This window comes from Rhizophagus irregularis, chromosome 2 (assembly GCF_026210795.1).
Source record: "Rhizophagus irregularis chromosome 2, complete sequence".
In the NCBI taxonomy this organism is placed as follows: Eukaryota; Fungi; Glomeromycota; class Glomeromycetes; order Glomerales; family Glomeraceae; genus Rhizophagus; species Rhizophagus irregularis.
In genome coordinates this window covers 2,106,391-2,118,745 of record NC_089430.1, presented here as the reverse complement: position 1 = coordinate 2,118,745, position 12,355 = coordinate 2,106,391, and the positions used below count along the sequence as shown (strand labels likewise).

General features: G+C 25.2%; 2 protein-coding genes across 2 annotated transcripts; one reads left to right on the top strand and one right to left on the bottom strand.

The window, feature by feature from the left end:
* Positions 1–1,808: 1,808 nt before the first annotated feature.
* On the top strand, positions 1,809–4,025 carry OCT59_011862 (uncharacterized protein; the record flags this gene model as incomplete). Its single annotated transcript, XM_025311040.1, has 4 exons — positions 1,809–2,756; positions 2,846–3,435; positions 3,512–3,535; positions 3,623–4,025. The coding sequence occupies 4 exons, from the start codon at positions 1,809–1,811 to the stop codon at positions 4,023–4,025; spliced, it is 1,965 nt and encodes a 654-aa protein (XP_025175662.1).
* A 5,573-nt stretch (positions 4,026–9,598) lies between these two features.
* Positions 9,599–12,152, bottom strand: OCT59_011861 (uncharacterized protein; the record flags this gene model as incomplete). Its single annotated transcript, XM_066134073.1, has 7 exons — positions 9,599–9,675; positions 9,765–9,835; positions 9,918–9,960; positions 10,025–10,192; positions 10,412–10,641; positions 10,718–10,920; positions 11,025–12,152. The coding sequence occupies 7 exons, from the start codon at positions 12,150–12,152 to the stop codon at positions 9,599–9,601; spliced, it is 1,920 nt and encodes a 639-aa protein (XP_065989372.1).
* Positions 12,153–12,355: the final 203 nt, after the last annotated feature.

Sequence of the window (12,355 nt, the reverse complement as noted above, 5' to 3'; positions counted from 1 at the left end):
CATTCTTCATCTTCAAAATTAATTTAATAAAAAAAAAAAGATAATCTCTTGAAAAAAAATCATCCTACCTGAATTGTTGCCCGAACTTCAATAATTTTTTCGTCAACACTGCGATAGGCCAGTTTCTTTTGAGTTCATAACGTTATATTGTTACTTTCTATATCAGAATTTTTATACAGCTCAGAGAAAATAATAGTATGTAAGGAAAAAGAGCGTTACTGCGCTTGATTAATTTGTAGTAAAAAATGCCACATTAATTAGTCAAATACAGTGTAATGCCCAACCCTGTGGTGTGGGTCATCACCACGTTGAGTCGTTAACAAAATAATGTTTTAGTTAATAATAAAATATGTTAATTATATAAAATAACTATATTAACTTTAAATCTAAGAATCAAAAGAGATTCTTAATCTTCTAAAATCGAAATTTATCTACTATTTATACAAAACAATGAATCTATACATCTTCTAAATATATCATTTACGTCCTTTTCTTAATTTAGATTTTCCATTTTTAAATCTCTCATCTCATCTCTAGAATAAAGATTTTCTTCTATCGAGTTTCTTCTTTTTCCAATTGAGGTTTTCTTTATTCGTAATTTTATCATCTTCTTATTTGTAAATATCTCATACTTTAATATGTTTATACTTTAATAACATTTCCTCTTGAATAATTTCTATCAAATTAAATTAAACTGCTTCATATATGTTCTATCAATCCTTAATCTAATTAAGGATACACTTTTTCATCATAAGAAAAAGGCAAAAAGAATCGAATATAATAATAAGTGTAAAAGGGATTATTAATCTTATCTTTCGGACACTCGGATAAATGCTTATTATATAGATATTTTACAGTGTTATCGTTCTATAATTCCATTATCAAAGTATTCTCTAAGCTAAGTCTGGGATTAAACCTCAGATCAAATCCCGGATTTATCTGGGGTAAAAATGGATTAATCCATATTTCATCCCTATTTTATCCCGGATCTGATTTCTATTATATCCTGGATTTGATTTATCCTGGTGATATAAATTTAACATTCTGAAATTAAATTTGGGATGAAATATAGATCAAATCTGGGATAAAATATGGATTAATCTAGGATTTGATAATTGGGTGTTAATTTTTGGTGAAATTTAAGGGATGAAATATGGATCAGATCCGATGCCCTATACAAACATTTTTCTAGTTTTCATTCTGAAGAAGAGTAGATACGTGATCAATTTTTATACGTTACAATTATTGCATCTTAGTTATGTCTATGACGTGACTTAACTAAGAGTTACGTCATATATCATATATTCATATGTTTACATGTTTAATTATAGATAGTTATAATATAATTAGTAGTAGAATACATACTTACAATGTGTTTTTTGCAAAAATAATGGGTTATAATTATTATACTTTATTAAATATCAAAATTTTATCATTATTAATAAATTTTAATGTGTAAAAGTTTAATTGAAATACTTATTGTATTGCAACAGAGTAAATCAATATTGGTTTAAAATAAAGTAGAATTTTCAAAGATAAAAGCTGATCAATTATTTCTAGACAAGAATATGTAATTATTAATCTTCATGATGTAATGTTTGTACTGACTAAATAAGTTTATATGACAAGCATTTAATGATTAATAATAAATCATATTATTATAATGATTCATACTTCAAATAATTATTAAAATAATATATATATATATAAGATAATTTTTTTTTCAGATATAACTTCTATTTCAACTCTGAACCTTTACTTTTTTCTTTAAAAAGTTACATTTCTGCTAATTTTCAAAAAAAAAAAAAATGATTAAACCTCAAATCATTGCTGATAGTTATAAGGAAATATTAATCATTTTAAATAATATTATCAAGAATGAAGGCAACATTCCACTTATAGATTATCCTGTTCTTATTGGCTCACGTGCTGCAAAATGGCATATTTATTCTTTTCGTGAACCTAATGATTGGGATTTGATGGCAACTCCTTTACAAACAACTTTATTTATTAATAAAGTTAAAGAATATAATGCTACTTTTAAATATATAAAATTAATTTATTATCCAGGAGGTGGACTAATACTTGCTGGAGAGTATATTGATAAATACACAGCAGATAAAAAACTTATTAGCTTTTATATTGAACTTGTCTCTGAGAAAGTGGATTTCAGAAACATGAAATCCATCTTTGAAGGTAATTCTGAAGATAATATGAAAGTTGATGATATGCAAGATGATGATGAAATCAATAAAATTGAATTTGAAAGGTTTAATGATGTTCACCCAAAAATGAGTGCTCTAATGATTTTAGAATTATGTTGTAATATTGAAGATAAAACAATGCTTCCATTATTGTCAAATTTCTTATGTATTGTCGCTCCATTAAAAATTCTTGAAGCTTTGAAAACATCTCTAATTTATTGTCAAGCAGATTTGCATAAAAATATTTCAGATTTACATTTGTTGAGAGATTATGTAGCCCTGACCCAAACGAAAAAGAAGAATATAGCAGAGGACTTATATAGTCCACAACGTGATGAGTTAATTGAACTTATATTAGAAACTCGTATTAAAGAAACTGAAATTATATACAGTAAACCAGGTGCATATAGTATCAATTTAAATATGTCCAATGATGATTTCTTGGAATATGAAGATAATCTTTTTGTACAAAAATGTATTTCCCATGAGGATTTATATGAACTTGTAAAATATGGTGATCATCCAATTTATCAAGGTTTAAGAGATGGCCAGGTAATTACATTAAGGAAAATAATGATTATGTGTTTTAATTAAAATTTCATTTAAATACTAATTGTTTAATTTAAATAATTATAATATAGTCTAAAGAATTGATAAAAAAATCCCTTTTTGAAAAACTTGACTATCAAACAAAAATTAATTGTATGAAAGAAGTAGTGATGGTTATTGCACTTGAAAGATATCTTATTCCAATGATCTCCAATGATCAAGAAAATTCTTATAAATTGGCACTTTTTAGGTTCTGTGCTAAATTAACTAAAGGCTGGTTTCATCAATTTGCAATTGATAATTATCCTCGACTTTCAAACCTTGATAAAGATTTATTATCAATTGCTCATAATATAATTGAGAAATTTCCTATAAAACAAAAAAAGCCAGATGTAATATTACTTGATCCAGAAACTCAAGCTATTTTTGAGTCTATTCGTCCATATACCAAAACAATTTCTTCCTTTGATGAAATCAGGGATTATGATGAATCAGATAATTCTTACACTGATGTTAAAAGAACTGGAATTAAGATTACTTCTCCTATAAATAGTGATGTATCAATAACAGCTATTATTACAATTATAAATAATGAATATAGAGATGTTTATAATACGTCTAAAACTGATAGATGGACAGCATCTGTTGTAATCTTACCTACTAATGACTTGGAAATCTTAAGGTAGAGTTTATAAATAGATTATATTATATTTTTATGCATTTTATTTATTTATGCTTAACAATTATTTAATTTTAAGTGATGATGATGAAGATGAAGACAGGTATGTGTTCTAATTTATCAAGAATAATTATTTTATTTTTAAAATAATTTGATGCTAATCACAAATCACATTTCAATTTTAATTCAGTGATTCGTTTGACATGGATCATGTGGGTATTTCGTTTAAAGATCCATTGAAAATTCATCCTTATCAAATAAGGTACAGTGGAAAATTTTCAAAACTTAACTCTAAGCATACATTTGTACTTGGAATTAGTTCTGAAGATAATATTTGGGAACCAGTAAACATTGAAGTTAAATCAGCTGATTTTGTTGCTAGTTTACTTGAAATCCCTGATATTACTGGTGATTTATTATTTAAATATGTGTTGGATTATTTGAAACCAACTTTAGATTTTGGGGAGACACCACTTGAAAATTGGATTAATGAATTAAAAAGTAATGGAACTATTTCAATTAAACCAAATCAACATCTTTGGTATTATGCTTGGAATATTCGTATCTCTAAACAACGTTTGACACTGCGCTAAAATCACGTGATTCATCCATCATCGTTATTGAACATCATATGACGCAAAAGTGAGAAAATGTATCGCCACTATGCTTTTTTAATTTACTGTAAAAACAATTTCACTATACATATTTTACTAGTATTGTAAACATATAGCCAAAATGTAGTAATTTAACAATGTTGTAAACACACTTTATTTGCATATATATTTAATAAAGCAAACAATGTTATATATTACATACTACGCTAGCTAACTATTAAATTATTCATTATTAAGTATTGATAATATAATTCTTTATATAAAATGTATAAAAGTATCTGAAAAAAAATTATTTAATAAACATGTTTTGCTAAAGGTAATTTGAAAAAGTCTAAAAAAATGAAACTTTTCCTTAAAACGAAATAATCCCAAGAAAGGGAGCCTTCTACCAAAATTCTACACATTTAAAGACTCCAAAAAACAATCTGTCTAATAACAAGAAGTTTTGAAGAAGCTGAGATCTAAAAAAAAAAAATAAATTAAACATCAAAAATGTTTCTAATTAAAGAAAACAAAAAAAGTAAGTTTTGCAAAGAAATTTACCATCTCCAATCTCCAGGTACCCAGCCAAAGCCCTTATATAACTACAAAAAAAAATGTATAAAATAAGGATGTTTCCAATACTAAGAAAATGGTAAATTTCATTACGAAACTTACCATTTCAATACCCTATTCCACTATTCGAAATTGTACAGAACCTATAAGTAAAACAAGTAAAATAATTTTCGTGATGAGGGAGCATTTTAAGTTCTTGTATCCACTATTCTGTATCCAGAATCAAAGTCAAATTTTCATTTTGATTCATTATATGCCAATAGTAATACAATTCCTGTCAAAAATAGTTACTACTGAAGTCTCACATGTCAAAAGGTCCGGACATCTGAAAGAGAAGTATTGAAACGTAGAACATAAAAAAAGAAAAGGACATGACTGTTTTTTTTAAAAAAAGATGAAATGTTAGTTAAATGTTTCGTTAAATAAAAATGAAAAAATTTAATTTGAAAAACTTAAAAAGGAAAAAATCTAACCGTTGAAAATTCACACGTGACCTGTCTAAAAACAAAGAAAGAAAATGAAATGATAGTCAACAACTTATCAAAATAAAAAATTTAATTCAAAAGAATTTAAAAAAGTAAAAAGAAACCAACCATTAGAAATTCACATGTCCAAAGGCTGACCATCTAAAAAAAAGAAAATAAAATTTTAGTTAACCGCCAGTTAACGTTTTGTCAAATAAAAAAAATGAAAGAAAAAAATAAAATTTAACTTACCACAAGAAATACAAAAGAACTGCCTAAAAAGAGAAAGAAATGAACTGTTAGGAACCGTTTGTTAAAAGATGGAAGAAATAAATAAAAAACTTTACCAAAATGTCTCCCAAGGTAATTTAAAAGAACCATCTAAAGAAAGGAAAAAAATGAACCATTAGAACCGTTCATTAAAAAAATAAAGATGAAAAAAAAAGAAAAAAAATCTTACCGGAATTCTGATATCCCTTTCTCTACCAATTTCTTCTTCATTGATTTTAAATTCATCATATTTGAAATAATGAATGTACTCATTCTCTAGCTTTTTTTCAATCCATTTTTTTACCGTAGTTATTTTGTCATTTAAGTTATAATAAACTTATTTTTTTTTTAAAAAAAAAATCATTATGAACTCAATTTTCATTGCATAATGCAATGATTTTTGTCTAATAAAGAAAAATATCAAAATGTTGCTAACCGTTCAGTTAAAGATTTTATTAGAGAGAGCGAAACAAGAGGAAGAGAAAAAGACGGGGAAGGGAAGGGTGAGACTGTGAGGAAGGAAAAGGGTTTGTTAAAGTTTAAAAAAACGTGGCTGATCTGTTAAAATTGTCACGTTAATCACGTGATACATAATTTCATATAAATAAGGGCCGAAATTTGATTTTTTTTATAATTTTTTTTAGATATGTATATCCATTAGTGCCTATAGGGGAATATAAAATAATAAAAAAAAAATGGCATTCAGAAATATTTTAAGAAATTATTATTAAATTTTTTTGTTTTACATTAGCTGATACTTAAGTATAAATATCTGCGCATAAAACAATTGATTATTCAGTATAATATAGTATCATCATCGTTACTATGCAATTATAAGCATTGTAGTCGCATAATCAACATCAATATTATGAAATAAAAAAAATAATACTTAAAAAATTTTAATATAAAAAAAAGCCATATTTATGATATAGTCACAATGTATTAAACAACGCAATCACAGTATTGTAGATGTATTGCAATTTCGTATTAACGTACAATACATTGTTACGTTACTAAAATAACAACATGACACTATAGTGAAAGCGATGTCATGAAATCACGGGTTTCAGCAATGCTACATCAGCAAATCCAGTAAGTATTCTCTTAATAATCATTATTATAATTATTTTATTTACATTTTGTTAACATTTTAATACTATGATTACATGATGCACAGTTTGTGCTTAGATGTTCAATTGAGTGAATTGAGTAAGTTACTATTTACATATTTGTAATTTTACTAATATTTCCTTTCTAATTCATCTAATCTATTTTTTTTTTTATAGAATTAAATGAAATTTATCAAGATAGTAAACATAATATTGAATGAGGTTTTCTTTTATGTGAAAGTTAGAGTCAAATAGTTTAAATTACTAGTTTGTATATTGAAGTTAATTTTACTTTTATTTTTCTTTCATTATGCTTTATAGATTATTATCTTTAATTTTTTATTTACGTAGTATATCATAGTATATATATGCAAGTTGCCTTAGTCCTTGGTAGGGCGTTCTAAACTGTTATGTGTGAAACTTGGAATTAAAATTAGAATAAGTGAATAACTGAACATTTATTGTTATAAATAATACTAATAAATAACTATACATTGTATTAAGAAATATCAAATTTTGTATTTATTAAAACTAAAATCCAAATGATCGTGTTATAATCTATTATACTATTTTACTGATATTCTATTAGTGACATATGCTTGTCCAGATGCGAATATGAATTCAACGATACTATAGCATATGGTTATTGTTAATGCTTGAGCTTTAAAAATCATTCTGGTTGTAGATCACCTTTCGAATCGAAATAGATGACGATGGTTTAAAGCATTATAAATGGTAAAACTTAAAAGAGAACTTCCCATGCCAAACACAGATGGTGAATATGTAAAGTTTTATCAAATTAAGTATAAAATTTAATAACAAATATTTATATCCTATATTTGTAACGAAAATATATATCTAATCTTTATATAACATAAAATATTGTGAATTTGAAGATGACAGGCCAGAATTTCCGTAATAGTTTCTATTTTAATAACATTAGCTCCGAAAAAAATAATGCAACTATTAGTTTCGAAGCAAGTGAAATAATAAAAGAATTAGAAAACGACAATATGTCGTGTCAAATTAAGAATTACTAGAATCCATATTCGCTTTCGGTATTTTATTTATTATCTTATAAAAAATCTAAATAATCTAACCGTTAGATATGTACTAGTATTAGTAAGTAATTATCAAGTATAATTTAATTTTCTTATAATATAGGGAAAACTGATTTCAAATTATTATATCATTCAGGTCGGGCCAGAGAGCTGGTTAGATGAATATAGGGAGAACTAGCTAATAGTAATTTTTTTTGGCTGCACCTTACCTCTATATATATAGCTCGGGGTCCTGGAGAACTAGATTATTAGTTATCAATGAAATTAATTATAATGAAGTAATCATATAAATTTTTTTGAATAACGAATAATAATAGATTAATTTGTTATTACATGATGATAATTCGTGATAAGTGTTTATGTAATAGTGTAATAGTTGTGATAATTATGACCAGACCATTATATCAAATTTAATACTATATCTTAAATTATATTTTTCAAGTTCATTTATTTCACTCATATCCGATTGGAGAATAATTTAATATAAGTCAAATTATGATATTATTGAATCGCTATGTTATTGAAAAAAATTCGAACCTTTAAATGATCAGATTAACCATTTGAAAATATCATTGATAATATTATAAACGTATATGAAATCTTAAATAAAATTTTTTTTATTTTAAATTCTATTATTTATTGAAATTATATTAAAACTAAAAGCTTTCTATATTGGGTTAAAACTAATAATAATATTACTACAAAATGGATTTAATATTAGTCAAATTAATTACTAAATAAAATAAAAGTAAAAATAAAAGATATTTTTGTAACTTATTTATTATTATGAAAATTTGTAAAAAGTTAAAGTTATGTTTATTCTCTCAAAAAAATCTTCCTAACTTTTAAAAAATCAATAATGATGAAATCTTGTTATTACTTAAATTTCTTTAAAATATGGTATAAGAAAAAAGAAATCATGCTAAATTTTGTCTAAAGCTTAAATCCTTACATTTTATTTTACAACTTTACTAATTGTCATGTTAAAAACTTTTTATTAGAAAACAAAAAAACAAAAGAAATAGTTTACTGATTATGAAATTATCATCCTAAAATTCGTGGGATTTAGCAAACTCTAACATCTCATCTTAATATTACGATATTTTTAATATACCTCTCATTTGTAATTTTTGCTTGTCCCACCTATTCAAAAAATGCGTGAAAAATCTTTTCTTTGTTCAATTAGTTATTTATTTTATTTATTTTATTTTAACTTTAGAAAGATGGGCCAGAATCTTTTGCTTCGATCAAAATTTAATTCGTCACGTGTAATAGATAAATGTCACGTGTTTGGTACATGGACCGTTTACTCATGACATTTATTGCTTCGGTGCTAGTATATCTTTGTAATAGTTACTTAAGCTGTATTTACTTTGTGCGGTAAAAATGAAATAATGAATTAACATTATTAATCATCATAACTGATTATTTTGTAACATTCTATAGCTTTCTACAAATATCTTGAAAGACCGGTCTTGAAATTTTCTAGGAACTGTGCCTCTAAACTTTTGTGTCGCAGTAGATTCGTTAAGGACTGAAAAGTGGTAAAGTTTGGTTTTAATCCAATCAGCCAATTCAAGATTAGATTAGTTTTCATGATCGAAATCTATTTTTTTCTTTTCTCGGTCTTTGGCTAATTTGGTCTCTGCTAGCTTTAGAAAAAGCAGAATAGAGACCAATTTTTGCCAATCCCGCTGCGACACAAAAATTTTAGATGCCAGATCAGGGATTTTTTCTATAAAGGCCGTACAGGACCGAATAAGACCGAAAGACCGGCTGAACATCTTTAAATCAACCTGACATAATTTTACGACTTATGCATCTATTAATCAATGATGACATGGACGATAATTCATTAGCATTAATACTTCATCACAACCATCATGATCAAGAATGTTTATTATAAATTTAATATATTGAAAGAATATGTGTGTTGGCAAGATTTATCGTAACAAACACGTCTTGTGATATCTACATATAAAATGAGTTATTCTTACAAAAGCTTAATCACTAGCTAATCATTAAATAAAATACACATATCGATATATAATATAAAATACATGTTTAATATGAAAATTATATTCTATCTCTTACTAGTACTTCATTATTGTTTTTTGAGAGATGGTGAAAGAAGTCCTTGAATAACTGGAATTAATTTTAATGCGTTTTCCTATTTTTGATTGATTAAAAAATAATTAATAAAAAAAAAATTATTAACAAAAAACATTCTTTAACATTTAATCAAATAAAAATAATTACCATTATTTTCACAAGAATTAATACTTAATTCTTTAATATTTCGCTTAGTTTTGATTACGTTGGATCCATTACTAATATAAAAATTGTATTTATTTATTAAAAGGCTTTCGTTGTTAAATTTAATAATTTAACCAATATTTTAATTTAAAATACCTTTCGATATCTATGTCAAATTCTATTTCATTTGAAATGTAATCTATAAAAAAGATATTTAATTTAATTATCCAAAGATAATTTTAATAAAATAATATCGTACATACCATTTGATGAAAAATTGATAGATGAACATTTAGAAATGTAAGAATTTAATGATCTACTTATATAAATAGATTTTGGATGAGGTTTTTTGGCAAACTTGGGACCAAGTTTCTTTGATTTAATTAACTTTTTCCTTTTTAATTCAGCATGAGTAAAATTCTTAGCATGATCTTTAATCCATGAATTACAAATATTACAAATTTCGACTATAGAAGGTCTTTTTTCGGGATCAGAATCCCAACAACTTTTCATTAAATTAGTATAACATTCTGGTGTATCTTCTGTAATTTCAGGTCGTGCGCCATCAAGAATATTAAAAATAAGACTATGATCATGTTCAACGTCAGTAAAAGGTTTACAGCCTGTCGTAAGTTCCCACATGATCATACCCAGACTATAAATATCAGATTCTTTAGAAAATGCAGACCCTTTAAATATTTCTGGTGCAATATAAGGTACTACTCCATATATTTCATTATCCGAAGAGGTACCATTTGCATGTCGCGATAATCCTAGATCCCCGATTTTACAAGTTTCGTAATAAGATGGTAAATCTACCAATATATTACCACTATGTAAATCTCGATGTACAAAATTTGTCCGATGAATATTCTGAAGTCTTTTAAAATAAAAACAATTAATAAATCAGTATAATAAATTAATCATTTACTAATATATTTTTAAATTATAAATACCCAAGTGAAATATCATATAAGATTGATATTTTTTGTTCCCAATTAATTTCTGTAAATTTCTTTTGTAAATATTTATGTAAATCTCCTTCCGATGCATATTGCATAACTAACATGTAACCATCCCATTTGGGATCTTTTGTAAAACCAAAAGTTCTAATAATATTATAACTAAAACGATCATAACAATGATGATTCGACCTTAACTATAAATTTCAAGATTAAAATTAAATTGTTTTATAATATTAAAATAATAATAATAATAATAATAATAATAATAATAATAATATGAATTATTAAAAATATTTACCTCATTTAAAAAATATTTGTTAACATATTGAGGGTTTTTAAATCTTTTTAAAATGACAACTCTCGTATCATGCATATCTGCTTCATCATATTTTGAACAATCTAGCAAAGTTGCCTGATATACGATACTAAATCCTCCTTCTGTTATTTCTTTTACATTTGTAAATTGAGAATATGGTATATATTTCATAAATTTTCCTGATCCAATTTTATCACTTAAAGCATTATAACATATTTTATATGGAATGTAATATTTATCAATACATTTTAAGTTGTTAACAACTTTAGATATATTCAATTGATCATGTCTTATATTGAAAAGAAAATCATCTAAAACACTATTCCCACTATAAATATTAGTGAGATCTAAAATAATGGTTGATACTCTCTTGCATTTTTTACATTGAGATTGATTTGTAATTCCAAAAATAATATTTGTCGTTAGACAATATCTACATCCGATAAAAAATATGAAACAATTCTTACAATACTTTTGACAATCTGATGTGACTACTAATTTTTCATTACAATAACAAAAAGGTGTATTTTCCCACCATGGCAAACAAATCATTTCAATAATATTTTTATTAAAGGTCGATTCTATGCGTCCAAGATGAAATAGATAACAATCTGAACATAATTTAAATTCATCTATAATATCATCGTCTATTCCTTTATATAATAATTTTCCACATAGTTTACAACATTTTTCACTTTCGAACACGTTTTTGTATATAAAAGATTTCAATTGCCGATAAATATAAGTATTATATCCAATTATTTGTTTAAAACATAATATTGTCAAGCAATTTCTACAGCATTCTTGAATATTTTTTGGTACTTTCGTTCTATTTATTTCATGCTTACTACATTCTAATTCCTTTGTTAATAAATATACGTCCAAATATAAATTGTTATCGGTTATATTAGTTAAATAACACGATAAACATTTTTTGCAATATTTTTGATCATAAATAATCGTTTGTGTATATTCTTCTCCACAATCAATACAATTTTTATCATCCTTAATAAATGAAACAAAAAAAATCGGTACGGGGCTAGATTTTAATTTTGGAGTTGGGTCAAAAGAACTTTCATCTATTGTATTAACAAGTTTAATAAGTTCCATTTAAGTAAAATAAATAATTTATTATTTTTAACAAAATCAAAAATTAAATTGTATCAATTTAAATATTATGCAAACTTCAGATAAAAAAAATTAGCTGATCACGGTAATTACTGTATCTGGTATGTAATTGTAATTGTCCCCTGATCGCCACCATTTATGGGTAATAAATTACGCCATATTCCGATTTACGGAAGATTAATTTT